Source organism: Liolophura sinensis, chromosome 1, assembly GCF_032854445.1.
Source record: "Liolophura sinensis isolate JHLJ2023 chromosome 1, CUHK_Ljap_v2, whole genome shotgun sequence".
NCBI classification, from domain to species: domain Eukaryota; kingdom Metazoa; phylum Mollusca; class Polyplacophora; order Chitonida; family Chitonidae; genus Liolophura; species Liolophura sinensis.
Window position 1 is genome coordinate 92799458 of NC_088295.1, and position 17597 is coordinate 92817054.

The window sequence follows — 17597 nt, forward strand, 5'->3', positions numbered from 1 at the left end:
TTATTTTATCAAGATTTAAATTCATTCAAATGTTTGAAGTTTATTTTGGGCTTTAAGACTTGTGACGTCACAAGGTTTCCTCATGCTCAACACAGCCTTCTTTGTCAGAAAAACTCCTATTATATACCAACAAGTGGCCGTATGTGAGAAGGGCTGATAGCAACCTGTGGATGGTCGTGGATTTACCCAGGGCTCTGTGCGGTTTCCTTCCACCATAATGCTAGCCGCTGTCGTGTAAGTGAAAGGCATAAAACACCAATCAAATAAATAAAATATACCTACAGGTAGAAGATTCCATAAATAATCTTATACGTTCTACGTCTGCTGGTGGTGTGAGTTTGGAGTACCTGACACTGCCTTTCAAACATATAAATGCATTTTAATTCCATTTTAAAGGTGTAAAAATATGAGGTCTGTCGTTGATACATGGCACCCCGGTTTCCTCTACTCATCAAAGTGATCGCCAGGCGTGTAAGTGAAAACTTCAGGCCCAATAGGGCTTTCCCTTTCGCAACATTACAATAATTGTAACATTCAGACATGCAGAGTAAACTGAGCTTGTGGTACTTCCCTAAATTATGTAATCTGTGGTCCTACTGTAGCATTTACCCAAATAAAAACGGCATACAGCACATGACTCTGCAGCTGTATGTCAACACGTGCACGCAATTGTACACGGAAGGTCTGGCGATAAGCGGGAGGGGAAGTCCCTGCCGACGTAGACATCACGTGACTGTCCTCAAACTTCTTCCCTGCGGTCGCCGTAGTTGTGGCAGAGCTGAGGTGGAGGTTGGTAAGGCACAGGTGTGTAACGGCACAGAGTTGACCAGTCATGGGAGGGGTGTTCGCCCCAAAATAATAAGTAATTGTTATCGTTTGGGCGAAACTTTCGGTCGTTATGGCTTGTAGTACAGTAGTATCCAGCATGGTTTGATTTCAGTGCTGGATACGATATTTAACGGTGTACAGGTATTAGTGTTACCTTTTTAGGGGAGCGATAGTTCATTACTAGTAACAAGCACGGGGAATCAGTGAAGCAGATGTGAACATTGTGGAGCCTTCTTACTGGGTCAGACCATTTTCGAACATAGCAGATTTATATTTAAAGAGGGACTTTAAATCTAAGCAGGGTTATGATTGACATAGCGTAGCGGGTGACCTCATCACGGTGTGTTGTGCTGTGACAACACTGTTGGAAGTGAAATATAATCCCATATTCTTTGTTGACACTTCCTGTATATCAATTGGCCTATTGTAGCCTGATGGGATTGCATGGCAGTAGTCTTACTGTATTTCTTGTACTTAATACTGGACTAGAGCTCTTATTCACTTTACGTTCCAGTGAGGACCTGGTAAATGTGAGGCTCAGCAGCAGGACTCTGGCATCTTATTCATGTTAAATGTTCCTTTATGATGTAACAGTGTAACTTGGGCTGGAAATTGTTAAATGTGTGACAACAGTGGAAGTGGTATATATTGTGTACCCCTTCAGCTTTGGTTTTTTTTTTCTTCTTCTGGATTTTGTGTGTCTGGTTTTGTTCTGAGTGGAGGCAAGATTTGGTCACACTGCTTGTAGGACATGCATGGATTTGGTGTGACTGCTTACAGAATTTAATCTGACAGCTCAGGGGATTTGGTCTCACTGCTCAAAAACTGTCTTCACTGCTCAAAGAGTTTTGCCTCTCTGCTCAGAGGATTTGGTCTGACAGCTTAGAGGATTTGGCCTGACTGCTCAGAGGATTTGATTTGATCACTCACAGAATTTTGTCTGATTCTTCACAGGATTTGGTCTGACTGCTCAGAGGATTTGGTCTGTTTGGTCAGAGGATTTGATCTGACTGCTCAGAGGATTTGGTCTGACTGCTCAGAGGATTTGGTCTGACTGCCCAGAGGATTTGGTCTGATTGGTCAGAGGATTAAGGCCTAGAGAAAGTGGTACAAAAGCCACAGAAGAAATCAAAATTACAGAAGAAGAGAAGCCTTTTTTGATGACAGGTAATATAAATAGAAAAGTTGGGAAAGTGATCACTGTGCACTATGGATGAGTGCACACAAAGTACGAGGGAAGACTGCAGTGTCTTCAAAAATGCAGAGAAACCAGACAGCGGTCACTGTAAGCTTTCTGTCAAACAGGAAGATGCCCATGATATCATCCATAGGTTATCAACCTTATCGTTGACAAAGACCAAAAGTGAAGACACTTGTCCACATCTAATCTCACGAGGTCCACATGGAGGTCGAGCAACTGCTTTTGGGCAGGCTGAATATCAAGGCAACTGTGACAGTTTTACATCCCAGTCTGACAGCACAGATAAGAAGACTGTATCAGGGAAGAGGGTCTGCGAGGCTGCAAACGACCAAAGCTACAAGTATAGGCCTACAGAACCGGTCATGGATGAAGACCTCATCAAAGAAATTGTTCATCAGCTTTGTTCCCAGAACTACTTTCCCGAGCACCTTCTGGCCCCACAGGTGCAGAATGGTGCAAGTCCCTGTGAACAGCCAGCAGTTAATGACAGTGTAACATCAAATGATGATTGTCTGTTCTCTGACATCACACAGGAAGACCCCGTACCTGTTGGTTGTACAAGTGACACTTGGGGTGCTGAAGAGCTCTCATGTGATGGCCAATCAATGTCATCGGATGTTATGAATGACATTTTATTTAGTGAGTTAGACAACGAGCTACTGGGTATTGGACACCAAGGAGAATACTCGACCCAAACATTGAGAGGCAACACTTATTGTTCTGAAACTTTTCTACCAAATACTGCCTTGGGAAATGCACACACAAATATTTTTGTTTGCCGTAAAAGCAGGTCTCTAGATTCTTTACCCTCATTGGAGGGAGCCCTGGTGGACTCTGGAGTGAGTTTGGAGTGTCAAGAGACCCCCCCTGTGGACAATTACCTATGTTCAGATGGGAGACTGCCCACTCATGGCAGGCTCGAGGCTTTCCAAAAATATTCTGATCTGAAAAACAGGAGCATCTCCCTAGATCATTTAACAGCACTGCAGCCAAATAACAACCCACTCCAAGATGCCCCGAAAATCAGCCACATATTTATGGAAGACATTGAGAAGAGTCCAGCTACAAGTGCTAAAAAAGTGGAAACAGAATCATTTGGAAAAACAACAGGGTTAAGTGGCAATATATCAACAACATGTGCTGAAACAAATGCGCAAGTGATAACAACTCGGACAACATCAAAGTTGGCTATTGCTCAAAAATCTTTTAGTGCTCAGCTTCCCTGCCCCTTGAACAGACAGGACATCTTAGAACGAGAGAAAAGATGTGATGTGTACAGCAACATTGTTAGTGACTGCAAAGTCTCCGGGGCAAGTTCCAGTGAGAGGTGCCTTGGTAAATCGAGTGTGAAATTAGACACACCTGTGGAAGAGAACTTTGCTGGCCAGGTGAACTTGAAGCCATATATTGGTGGAAATGTTCTTGGAAACCCAAATGTCACAGCAACAGTGGTTGCTCCGATCAACAAATCAGGCATGGCTATCAGGCCAGACATAGTTATCAAATCAGGTATGGCTGCTCCTGGAAACCAAAATAAGAAGTCAGTCATGGCTGCCCCTGGTAACTCAGTTCAAGCTCTCATTCTCCCACCACATTTTTCTTGTCATTTACCTCAGGCTCGACCTCCAGTATGTATCTTCCGCTCACCTCCCAAAAATTCTTCACGTACCCAAACACCAAAGCTGATAAAAATTTTGCCAAAGCCGCCTAAAGCACCCCAGCCAACTGTCACTAATGGAAATCTCTGCAGTACCAGTATTCCCTCAAACCTCTGCTATATGCCTCCAAGCTCATGCAGTATGCCTTCAAACTCCAGCAGTGTGCCATCAAACCTCTGCAGTTTGCCCACAAACCCCAGCAGTATGCCTCCAAACCCTTGTGGTATGCCTCCAAACCCTTGTGGTATGCCTCCAAACCTACAGTCCGCTTACAGAACATTTCAACAACCCATGATTGTAGCAAGAGATAACAAAGACTTACAAACCAACACACAGGTAACTGATGGTCTGATATGGGATAACAGACAATCCCACAGCTTATCTGACTCTTGTCAAAGGGTGACACCTGCAGCACTGATGGCCCAACAAATTCAACTACCGCAGAATCCGCGCAACCAAGGTAAGTAATTTATGTGATAAAATAAGTAGCAGGTATGAGAAAAGTGTAAATCTGTACTGACTCGTCAATTAATTCATTTCACCACAGGTCTTGAAGAAGTGAGTGCAGGTTTCGCAGTATTGATGGTATGCCTGACTAAATGGGACAGTTCTCACTCAGTTGAGGGTAGTTCTTACACAACTGAGGGTAGTTCTTACACAACTGATGGTAGTTCTTACACATCTAATGGAAGTTTTCACACAACTGGTGGTAGTTCTTACACAACTGATGGTAGTTCTCACTCAACTGAGGGTAGTTCTTACACAACTGAGGGTAGTTCTTACACAACAGATGGTAGTTTTCACATCACTGAGGGTAGCTCTGACACAATTGAGGGTAGGTCTGACAACTGTGGGTAGGTCTGACACAACTGTGGGTAGGTCTCACACAACTGGGTGTAGGTCTGACACAACTGAAGATAGGTCTGACACAACTGAGTGTAGGTCGGACACAACAGAGTGTAGGTCGGACACAACTGGGGATAGGTCTGACACAACTGATGGCAGGTCTGACAACTGTGGGTAGATGTCACTAACACAACTGAGGATAGGTCTGACAGTTATGGGTACGCCTGACACAACTGAGGGTATGTCTGACACAACTGATGGCAGGTCTGACACAACTGAGGGTAGGTCTTACACAACTGTAGGTAGGTCTTACACAACTGTGGGTGGGTGTTGCACAACTGAGGGTAGGTCTGACAACTGATGGCAGGTCTGACACAACTGAGGGTAGGTCTTACACAACTGTGGGTAGGTCTTACACAACTGTGGGTGGGTGTTGCACAACTGAGGGTAGGTCTGACAACGGAAGGCAGGTCTGACACAACTGTGGGTAGGTCTGACTGACACCAATGAGGGTAGGTCTGACTGACACCAGTGAGGGTTGGTCTGACACAACTGTGGACGTAGTTTCTTGTGGATGAGTGAACTTGAAGTGCGGTGATTTGTGAGATGTGGTGCTATGGTTTCCTCTGTTCTCAGTTGGATCAGCAGTGGTGAGATTCAGTTTTCTGTAATTTGACATTATGGTGCCCTCTGGATTGGCATAGGTGTCATGCAGTGAGGTGTGATGGTTTCTTCGGGATTAGCAATCGTGTGGTGCAGTGAGGTGTGATGGTTTCCTGTGGCTTAACAGTGGTGTGGTGCAGTGAGGTGTGATGGTTTCCTCTAGATTAGCAATGGTAAAGTGCAGTGAGGTGTGATGGTTTCCTTTGGATTGGCAATGGGGTGGTGCAGTGATGTGTGATGGTTTCCACTGCATTAGCATTGGTGTGGTGCAGTGAGGTGTGATGGTTTCCTCTAGATTAACAGTGAAGTGTGATGGTTCCTCTTGATTGGCAGCGGTGTGGTGCAGTGAGATGTGATGGTTTCCTCTGGGTTAGCAAAGATGTGGTTCAGCAAGGTATGATGGTTTCCTCTTGATTAGTAGTGGTGTGGTGCAGTGAGGTGTGATGGTTTCCTCTTGATTAGCATTGGTGTTTGTCAATGAGGTGTGATGATTTCCTCTGCATTATCATTGGTGTCGTGCAGTGAGGTGTGATGGTTTCCTCTAGATTGGTAGTGGTAATGTGCAGTGAAGTGTGATTTTCTCTTTGGTATTACCATTGGTGTGGTGTAGTGAGGTGTGATGGTTTCCACCGGATTAGCAGTGGTGTGATGAAGTGTGATGTGATGGTTTCCTCTGGATTAGCAAAGGTGTGGTACAGTGTGATGTGATGCTTTCCTCTGGATTGACAATGGGCTTGTCTGGGCTCTGTACGGTTAATTCTGCCAGTAATCCTGTAATCACAATTCAATCTATCAGTAGGAAATGACAACATTTATGTCCCTTGAATCTTTAAAAGGATTAGATTAATTTAGCATCATCAGTGACCAGACCAATTTCCATGTTTCAGTTAATCATGTTTGAATGAATTATGATCATGATTGATCTGTTTGTGATTACCAGTAAATGTTTTTCGAAGTTGGATACAATAAATTCAACTGCACGATTTGCATTTATTATTGATATTACGGTTCTTGTTGTCTGAAACCGATGTTTGGTTCCCAGGAGAGTTTCCCATCCCTCGGTGTGCAAATCCTGAGCCTGTGCAGCTAACAATAGTTCGTCGCGCAGTGGCTGAACTGAAACTGGAAGATTTGTTTTGCCAGAACGAGGATGGTGACACGTAAGTGCATGCCAAAGCCAGCTACATGCTCATCTTAAACATGCAGAGAACAAATAAGCATCAGTGGAAAGACCAAGGAATTCAATATCACAAACTGCCTTTGAAAGTATTTGTTTTTTTAGAGTTTTATATCATGTGCCTGCCTGTCTGTCCATCTGCAGACTTGATTTTGCCCACTCAACTAAAGTAAAGTATTGCACTGATTTCTGAAAGGACTGAAACCTTGCATACATCTTAGCCATAACATAATTCTCCTTGCATTTATGTCAATTTTTGAAGAGTTACCCCTTCTCAGGTACTAATACATTTACAGATGTTGTCTTCTTTACATCTGCACAGTACTGCACAGATTATCATGGATGATTGTAAACATCTTTGTATGAAATAATCTTGTACTTTCGTAATTTTTTTCCACACTTTTGATTTACTGAGTCAGGAGGTATTTCTGACACGCATACCCTGGTGTTTACTGAATCAAATGCCGTCAAATGCTTGAATTCTGTTAAGTGCATAATGGGCCTGATTGACAGCTCTGAATGCAATTGATGTTACACTGCATTTTCAATGCTTTTCTTTTCATCTTATGAAGAAATTTATGTGAAGATAAAGTTTGCTCATGCACATAAAGATATTCCAGCATTTAGTACAGCGTGTGTCGTGAAAGAAATTGGAGGGGCTCTCACTGCATTTTAGCTAGTCAGTCCAAAAAAAAATGTGGAAAGGAAGGACCTGGTAGTTAGATATTGTTTTCAGTAGTCATTCTACGATGACGTATGTTTGTTTTTCTTTCACTTTGATGAGAGCGGTGAACATTTGGTAGATCATGTATTGACAGTAAGCCTATTTTTGATGTGCGCAGATGACAACTAAGTCGGTACTAGGAAGAAGGTTGCACTTCCTCCTAGGTCAGTGTAAAACATTGTGTCAGAGGACGTTTTGTTCACATGTTGTATGGGCAGGTACAAAGATCCTGTATCCTGTGCCAGTGTCACTCCTCCAATCTGTTTGTACGTAGCTTCACCAAAATATAAAACAAAACTCTTGTTCAATATACAATATAACTGGGTTTTCCCAAGGGCACAGTTTAATAATGCAGTTTTGAAAATAAAACTAAATGACATGAGTGTTTTTTTTTTACCTTTTATATGGGAGGATTTTCTAAACAGTTTTTATTTAACATGCTTGCTTAAAAATTGATTTTCTTTAAAAAGTGTTCAGTGGTTGAATTATTGAGGGCATTCATGTAATGTCTTACTCAACCTTTTGTGGAGTAGCTGGTACTTAGTTTTAAATAAGTTTATTTTACTGGATGTGATTGTTCCCTGAACATTCTTGGTTGTACTACGTAACCAAAACTCTGCACTAGTGAATGGATTCTGAACAAAAGTCATACAAAAAGGTTCATACAAAATGTACACCATGTGATAGCACTATACAGGCCCACCCTGGTAACCTGGGGTGGAGCTTGATAGCAGCTGACAGGCCCACCCTGGTAACCTGGGGTGGAGCTTGATAGCAGCTGACAAGCCCACCCTGGTAACCTGGGGTGGAGCTTGATAGCAGCTGACAAGCCCACCCTGGTAACCTGGGGTGGAGCTTGATAGCAGCTGACAGGACACCCTGGTAACCTTGGGTGGAGCTTGATAGCAGCTGACAAGCCCACCCTGGTAACCTGGGGTGGAGCTTGATAGCAGCTGACAGGACACCCTGGTAACCTTGGGTGGAGCTTGATAGCAGCTGACAGGCCCACCCTGGTAACCTTGGGTGGAGCTCGATAGCAGCTGACAAGCCCACCCTGGTAACCTGGGGTGGAGCTTGATAGCAGCTGACAGGACACCCTGGTAACCTTGGGTGGAGCTTGATAGCAGCTGACAGGCCCACCCTGGTAACCTGGGGTGGAGCTTGATAGCAGCTGACAGGCCCACCCTGATAACCTGGGGTGGAGGTTGACAGCAGCTGACAGGCCCACCCTGATAACCCGGGGTGGAGCTTGATAGCAGCTGACAGGCTCACCCTGGTAACCTGGGGTGGAGCTTGATAGCAGCTGACAGGCCCACCCTGATAAGCTGAGTGGAGCTTGATAGCGGCAGACAGGCCCACTGTTGTAACCTGGGGTGGAGCTTGATAGTAGCTGACAGGCCCACCCTTGGTAACCTGGGGTAGAGCTTGATAGCAGCTGACAGGACACCCTGGTAACCTGGGGTGGAGCTTGATAGCAGCTAAGCCCACCCTGGTAACCTTGGGTGGAGCTTGATAGCAGCTGACAGGCCCACCCTGTTAACCTGGGGTGGCGCTTGATAGCAGCTGACAGGCCCACCCTGGTAACCTTGGGTGGAGCTTGATAGCAGCTGACAGGCCCACCCTGATAACCTGGGGTGGAGGTTGACAGCAGCTGACAGGCCCACCCTGGTAACCTGTTGTGGAGCTTGATAGCAGCTGACAGACCCACCCTGGCAATCTGGGGTGGAGCTTGATAGCAGCTGACAGGACACCCTGGTAACCTTGGGTGGCGCTTGATAGCAGCTACAGGCCCACCCTGGTAGCCTCGAAAGCTTGATAGCAGCTGACAGGCCCACCCTGGTAACCTGGGGTGGAGATGATTTGCCAGAGATGAGTCAGTGCTGGCTGACATGCCTGAACACACTGTTACCTAATGCAGAATGTGAACTAATACAGAATCATGTGAGGTCATGTGGTATGTGTTAATTTAAACACTCAGGCAGTGTTATTTTACATTGGAATGGCATCTGTTTATTGTTTGAGTATTTTATAATGTGTGTAATCTTGTCTGTTACAGACAAAATTATGTAACTAAACTGTCATTATTTTATAAACTATTATCACATTTAGCCATCTTCACTGATATTGTTTTTCAGGTCACTGTATTGATATGTAGTTAGTATTAAAAATTAGCTATCATAAGTATTAGCTAAATCATAGCTAAATTGTTATTTATTTTATAAGGAACAAATGAGTTTTAACCCACTATCACTAACTGTAATGTTCAGAGGTTTACGCTGGCTGCATTCTACATGCATGTGACCATAGCCATGTGAGTACAGGTCATACTGTCTGCTGGCAGGTACTTGCATGTGGCTGTGTACCGCACTAACGCTTACATGCTGAGGGCCCTTCTGGAGCGCATGGTGAGGGAGGGAATCATTAAGAAGATGATGAACATATGTAACAACCTCCATCAGGTGAGATAACTTCACTGGAGTAATGACCTATGCCAGTTGAGATAACTTCACAGGTGTAACAAACTTTTCAGGTGAGATAACTTCACAGGTGTAACAACTTTTATCAGGTGAGAGAACTTCACATGTGTAACAACCTCTGTGTGGTGAGATAACTTCTCAGATGTAACAGCCTTTATCAGTTGAGATAACTCCATCTCCATCAGGTGACAACTGCATAGGTGTAACAACTTCTGACAGATGACATAACTTCACATTTGTAACAAATTCTGTCATGTGACAGCTTCACAGTTGTAGAAACTTTTCTAATATCAGGTTAGATAACTTCACGGATGTAACAGCTTTTCTCAGGCGAGATAACTTCACAGGTGTATCAAATCTGAGGGGAGAATTTCACAGATGTAACAACCTCTGTCAGGTGTGATAACTTCACAGGTGTAACAACCTGCAACTTTTGTGCCGTAATGCTGAGCCACTTCCAGCTCCTCACAAATGAATAAACCCCATGCCACATGGAGGATATGTGCACACACGTAGTTGTATGTTGTAGACACCCCTGTACATGGCTGTGGCAGATAACCAGCCCCTGATGGTGCGAGAGTTTGTGGAGTTTGGGGCAGATCCGGACTGTCTGGCACAGGTAAGGGACTGTTGGAATGCGTAACCTTCATCATTGACAATAAGCCTACATAGTATTATAAGTGTGACATTTGCATCATTTTCGGCAGGCCTACATTATAAATGTGACATGAGCATCATTTTCGGCAGGCCTACATTATAAATGTGACATTTGCATCATTTTCCGCAGGCCTACATTATAAATGTGACTTGAGCATAATTTTCGGCAGGCCTACATTATAAATGTGACATTTCCATAATTTTCGGCAGGCCTGCATTATAAATGTGACATTTGTATCATTTTTGACAGGCCTACATTAGAAATGTGACATTTGCATCATTTTTGACAGGCCTACATTAGAAATGTGACATTTGCATCATTTTCGGCAGGCCTACATTATAAATGTGAAATTTGCATCATTTTCGGCAGGCCTGCATTATAAATGTGACATTTGTATTATTTTTGACAGGCCTACATTAGAAATGTGACATTTGCATCATTTTCGGCAGGCCTACATTAGAAATGTGACATTTGCATCATTTTCGGCAGGCCTACATTAGAAATGTGACATTTGTATCATTTTCGACAGGCCTACATTAGAAATGTGACATTTGCATCATTTTCGGCAGGCCTACATTATAAATGTGACATTTGCATCATTTTCGGCAGGCCTACATTAGAAATATGAACTTTGTACCATTGTATGAAGTATAATATAAATGTGACTCTTAGTGTATCATTGAAAGTGACATTTCTAGGTACATGTAGATCTTAAATATGACAATAAGTATGTATGTAATTTGTGACACTTCCCTATTGACCATATAGATACATAGATATAGATGTACATGTACATGTATAAAGTATCATGAATAGCATCACTGATCTTAAGAAATTTCAAACATAGCAGGTGACTTAGTTGTTTAGGTATGTATTTTTGCATGGTCAGTTGCACAGGTCATTACCGTATGTGTAAGCCTGGATACCTGTATACTGAACATGAGAGAAAACACACTTTCTCAAGAAGACAATTCCTGAGGATTTGAGGAAGTCATTACTTTTTGCCGTTTCATTTACAAACTTGAGACCTTGAGATTTTCGGCAGAGTAGAAACATGTATGAAGGCATAGCTTCTTTCATATTGTAATATCTTTGTGCATGTATTTATTTTTGTGGAGAGACTCAAGGAGTTTCAGGGGAGTCTGTCACCATTGCGCTTGCTGTGAGTTCCTTGACTGGCTTCTTCCCCAGTCGGACTCCTGCAGATGGCCATGGCTTTCCCCCCACCATTATGCTAGCCATCGTCATGTAAATGAAATCTTCATGAGTACAGCATGAAACACTAGTCAAATAAATAAATTTAATAAAATGTGAAGTTTATATTAGTGGTTTGGCCTCCCCCACTCCCCCTTCCAAAGAGTCCAATAACACTGGTTTAGGACCACATGGTTAACTTTTCCTGCTCAAGGAATACTTGTGGTGGTGCAGGTGTAAAGTGGAGCACCTCAGAACACCTCAGGATGACACCTCAGGACACACATGCATGACCGAAAGCTTTTTCTAGGTTATTTCCCTTGAAAGGGAAGCAAATGCGTGTACAAGGACAGACTTTACTTCCGTAAGTTTCATTTGGATGATGGTCTGCTCCAAGTCCCGAAACAGTATTGAATGAAAAGGAAAATGCCTCTGAAACCAAATATTCTTGTAACACAGTGTGATGATTTTGCTTCGCCACAGTGGCAATGTTTACAGAAAATAATTTCACCAAACTGATGTGTTTGCAAAATGTGACAATGGCAATCCATAGTGCTAGCTCAGGTTTCCTTTCAGCACCCACTTGTAGGGCTAAGCTCTTAGTCAGGAGGTCCCAACCCAGCTACCACGTGTAGGGCTCAGCTCCTAGTGAGGAGGCCCCAACCCAGCTACCACGTGTAGGGCTCAGCTCTTAGTCAGGAGGTCCCAACCCAGCACCCACTTGTAGGGCTCAACTCTCAGTCAGGAGGTCCCAACCCAGCTACCACGTGTAGGGCTCAGCTCTTAGTCAGGAGGTTCCAACCCAGCTACCACTTGTAGGGCTCAGCTCCTAGTGAGGAGGCCCCAACCCAGCTACCACGTGTAGGGCTCAGCTCTTAGTCAGGAGGTTCCAACCCAGCTACCACTTGTAGCGCTCAGCTCTTAGTCAGGAGTTTGCAACCCAGCTACCACGTGTAGGGCTCAGCTCAGTCAGGAGGTTCCAACCCAGCTACCACTTGTAGGGCTCAGCTCATAGTCAGGAGGTCCCAACCCAGCTACCACGTGTAGGGCTAAGCTCTTAGTCAGGAGGTTCCAATCGAGCTGCCACATGTAGGGCTCAGCTCTAAGTGAGGAGGTTCCAACCCAGCTGGCATGTGTAGGGCTCAGCTCTCAGTCAGGAAGTTCCAACCCAGCTGGCATGTGTAGGGCTCAGCTCTCAGTCAGGAAGTTCCAACCCAGCTGGCATGTGTAGGGCTCAGCTCTCAGTCAGGAAGTTTCAACCCAGCTACCACGTGTAGGGCTCAGCTGCCAGTTGTAGGGCTCAGTTCTAAGCCAGGAGGTTTCAACCCAACACCAAATGAAAGGCTCAGTTCTAAGTCAAGAGGTTTAATGATCTGTCCTTCAATTTTCATTAAAATGGCCTATTACCAATACAATCTTACGTGATTTTCTTCTGCATTTGCCCGCTACCAGTAGGCTTACATTCTGTCATGGTTTTTCTTATATTTGCCTTCTACCATTGCATTCCGTGATAGCCTTACATTTGCCTTCTACCATTACATTCTGTGATCGGCTTACATTTGCCTTCTACCAGTACATTCTGTAATGATTTTCCTTAGATTTGTCTACCACCAGTACATTCTGTGATCATTTTCCTTACATTTCCCTTTTACCAGTACATTCTGTAATGGCCTTACATTAGCCTTCTACCAGTACATTCTGTGATAATTTTCCTTATACATTTGCCCACCACCAGTACCTTCTGTGATGGTTTTCTTTAGATTTGTCCACCACCAGTACATTCTGTGATCATTTTCCTTACATTTCCCTTCTACCAGTACATTCTGTGATAGTTTTCCTTATACATTTGCCCGCCACCAGTACATTCTGTGATGGTTTTCCTTAGATTTGTCCACCACCAGTACCTTCTGTGATCGTTTTCCTTACTGATACAGTTTTTCATTTGCACATATTCTGTTATAGTCGCATAAAGTCTGTTCCGTTTTCGTTTGTTACACATTTAATAATCACAGTCTTTATCAGTTAAATATTTGATCACATTGACACCTTTTTCAGACATTTTATACTTTGGAATGTAATTTCAGCCGTCGGTATACTGAGAATAATAAAGCCTGATGTTGTATTATAGTGCCAGTTGAACAATGGGATGAGGAAGGAAGTGAAGGCGGCCATTCACTGTGCAGCTCAGGGAGGTCAGGCTTTCACGGCCACATTGGCTGAGCTACTCAAGGCCAAGGGCATCAACCTCAACCTGGCCAATTCTGAAGGTCAGTCTGACATAACTTGGGACTGACACTGGATCTTAGTTGTGAAGACCATAATTTCTCCACTGTAATAGCCAGTGTAACAAATCTCCATGTATATTCCCTTATCACTTCAGTGTTCTCAATCCAAATTTAAGAAGAGCAATTAATTCCCCACTCGGAATTCAGGTGAATGTGTTCAGTATGTTATGACCTGGTACTCTATGGTTGGTAGTGTAAAGTCAGTTTCTAATATGATGCGTCCAAGTTTTGCTGTAAACAACACTTTTGATATTTGGATAGTATATATCCCCAAAACACTCTTCAATAATCATGACATCATATCTCTCCACCAGGTCTGACAGCAGTTCACTGTGCCATCCAGGAGCACGGGAAGATCCGTGGGGGTCATGTGATTAACAGTATCCCCACCGTGGAGATGCTGCTACGTGCCGGGGCTGATCCCAACATACAGGTAAAACTACACCTGTGTACATGTAAGTGGCCGCAAATGGCCTGATGTCTAGAGCATTCGCCTTGAAATCGAGAGACCGCATGATCATATCCTGGTCGAGTCATACCAAAAACTTTAAAAATGGTACTTGCTGCTGCCTCGCTTGGCGCTCAGTAGAAAGATTAGAGCAAGGAAACATGACTGGTTGGCTTGTGTCAGTGTAATGTGGATGGGGCTGTCATGTCTTTGTCTTCAGGATGATGCTTCTCTGGTGGCAGCACTTTGGTGGCATGAACTTGCACTGCCACAAGAAGACACAATATACGTACACACGCCTCATGACTCCTTGCTGTCATATAACTGAAAAATTGTTCAGTACGCCATTAAACCCCAAGCAGACATAAATGTATGTAAGAGCTTTCAAGGAGGAGTACTGTCAAGATGAACTTACTGTATCCTGGTTAATATTACGCTGCAATAAGCACCTTCGGCTGGATCATGATAGGTCAATGTATAAACAGGTAATAGTCAGGCAAAGTCATTTTGGTCTTGTTTGTAAAATTGAAAATGTATGTATCACTTTAATCAGAAATACTGATTAACTGTAATCTTGTTTCCTAACAGGACAAGAAGAGTGGTAAAACACCACTGATGTATGCAATAGAAACCAAGGACTATAACCTGGTGTTGACTATGGTGAACTTGATTGACAAGGACAAGCTGAGGCTGATGTTGAAAACGCAGACGTTTGACGGTAGCAACTGTGGAAAACTGTGCTCAGGATTAAATATGCTCTCAGATTTGGAAAAATGGAAGAAAATTAATTCCTTGATTTTCTCTTCTGGAAGTGGATAATATTTTACCACCCCTTTCAACTGAGAAACATGAAATTGGTGAAATAAATTGAGGTTCATTGCCAAATTAATGATGAGAAATGTCGGACGGATGGGTTATATAATGGATTTTATCATCAGAACTGTTGTTAATGATTTTCTTTTGTTGTTTAGCATGTGTTACTGTTCATTTCTCATGCATAAATAATTTGCTGCCTTTATGTTGCCTTGGTATTTACAAGGTCATCCTTTGTGTTACTGGTTAATTCGTATGAAGTAAGGACAGGTATAAGTGAGGTGGGAGAATGTTGGTGTTGGTGTCCGGTTAAGCCTTTTTTTCTGCTCCTGTATAATGGGTTCTCATCCATGGATTGAAGACTAGGCCTTTCTAAGCTCCCTGGTCTATGGCATGGTGTTCAAATGTACATACTCAGATGGAAAGTTAAGCTTTTTTTAGCTTCTGTATATTGGGTTCTCATACATGGATTAAAGGTTAAGCTTTCTGTTTGTGTAAATGTAAATACTTGAAGGCAAGGTTAAGTTTTTTTTAGCCCCTGTGTAATGGGAATTCGTACATGGATTGAAGTTAAGATTTTTTTTTTTTACAGCAATGGAAATTAGTTGTTTTTTTTTCCAGTATTAATATCTGAGAGTAATGTCTGACAATGTCATTCTACTTCATTCTGGTTTAGGGGAGAGTATTTGTATTAATTTGAACATTATGCAGTTTTATCAGTCAAGCCAACATGGTTCTCTGAATGCCTTGTTTAATCACATTTCAGTACCTGAAATTACATGATAACGCCCTTTGTGTTACTACATGTAGTTCTTTTACATACAAGAGAATGCCCTTTACATTATCCATTTTCAAAATCACATATTTCTACTGACCAAGTTCATGATTAGAGCCATTTTGTTGAGTCCCCCTCGAAAATTATGCTCTTTTTTTGCGTGTATGTTTTGTGTTTGTTTTTTTGGGGGGGGGGTTGATGGACTTTGACATAGTTATAATTCTGACAGATCAAACCAGTAATTAACTGTATTGCAAAAGCAGAGGCCACTTTCACAAAACTTTTGAAATTAATTTTTCTTAACTTTTCTCATACATAGCTTTGCCTCATGGCACTATATTGTGGACAATGTCTTTTACAAAAAGAGTTACAAGAAATGTGACGTATGAAGTTTTGTGAAAGTGGCCCCAGTTCTTTAAAATAGCTTGTTTCATATAGGTAGCTGATATACCATCCTTTGTTACTGGTCATTTCATATACCAAGTATCATCCTTTGTTTTTTTGGTTATTTCACACATTACCTGATAACACCCTTTGTAGTATTGGTTATTCACATACATAATATTATCCTTTTTGTTACTGGTTATTTCACATACCTAATATCATCCATTGTGTTATTGGTTATTTCACATACCGAGTATCATCCTTTGTTTTATTGGTAATTTCACATACCTAGTATCATCCTTTGTTTTATTGGTTATTTCACATACCTGGTATCATCCTTTCCAATACTGGTTATTTGTGCTTCAGTAACTGAATAATATTCTTTGTCTTACTATCATGGTTATTCAGTTGGTAAGCTTGTTACTTCACATACAGGATATCACCCTGCTATTTCACATACAGGATATCACCCTGCTATTTCATATACAGGATATCAACCTGTTATTTCACATGCAGGATATCACCCTGTTATTTCACATACAGGATATCACCCTGCATGTCTCTGATTGTTTCACATAACCAAGAATTAACATTCTTGTATGGTGTTGCTGCATGATTGTTTCACTAACAGGATATCACCCTTGATGTTGTTGGTCTTTTCACATACTTGATACAATTTTTTCCTCATGCAGCTGGTTGCTCAGCATATCTTGTAGTATCATGTATGGTACTTGTACTTGTTAGTTCTTCTGCCAGTACCTAAAAAAATCATGTGTATGGTAGGTTTTCTGAATTGATGGTTATTTCAGATACCTGAGAAAAACATTTGTGTTTCTGGCTATTTCACATGTAACCAGCTGGTTGTGCAGTTTCCTTAATGATGCTGGCTATTTCACATGTAACCAGCTGCTTGTGCAGTTTCCTTAATGATAGTGGTTATTTACTATTGCTCATAAAATATCTTTGTTTTGTAATTTATTTCTTATACATGTAGCTGATAATGTATAATTTGATTCATGAATTATTTTACAAGCCCGATAACATCCTTTGTGTGGCTGATTACTTCAGATATTGCCTGATAACATCCTTTGTGTGGCTGATTACTTCAGATATTGCCTGATAACATCCTTTGTGTGGCTGATTACTTCAGATATTGCCTGATAACATTCTTTTTGTGGTTGATTACTTCAGATATTGCCTGATAACATCATTTATGTGGCAGATTATTTCACATATTGCCGGATAACATCCTTTGTGTGGTTGATTATTTCACATATTGCCTGATAACATCCTTTGTGTGGCTGATTATTTCACATATTGCTGGACAACATCCTTTGTGTGGCTGATTATTTCACATATTGCCTGGTAACATCTGTTGTGTGGCTGATTATTTCACATATTGCCTGATAACATCCTTTGTGTGGCTGATTATTTCACATATTGCCTGATAACATCCTTTGTATGGC

General features: G+C 42.3%; 1 protein-coding gene across 6 annotated transcripts; it reads left to right on the top strand.

The window, feature by feature from the left end:
* Positions 1–761: 761 nt before the first annotated feature.
* On the top strand, positions 762–15931 carry LOC135462124 (uncharacterized). Of its 6 annotated transcripts, none has more exons than XM_064739489.1 (8): positions 762–804; positions 1783–4147; positions 6239–6356; positions 9439–9556; positions 10104–10193; positions 13555–13693; positions 14026–14144; positions 14748–15931. In XM_064739489.1, the coding sequence occupies exons 2-8, from the start codon at positions 2038–2040 to the stop codon at positions 14976–14978; spliced, it is 2925 nt and encodes a 974-aa protein (XP_064595559.1). In that variant the 5' UTR covers positions 762–804; positions 1783–2037; the 3' UTR covers positions 14979–15931. The 6 variants fall into 6 exon arrangements, with proteins under 6 accessions (XP_064595559.1, XP_064595560.1, XP_064595562.1 ...); XM_064739490.1 differs by having other exon boundaries at positions 775–793; XM_064739492.1 differs by having other exon boundaries at positions 775–789.
* The last annotated feature ends 1666 nt before the right edge of the window (positions 15932–17597 follow it).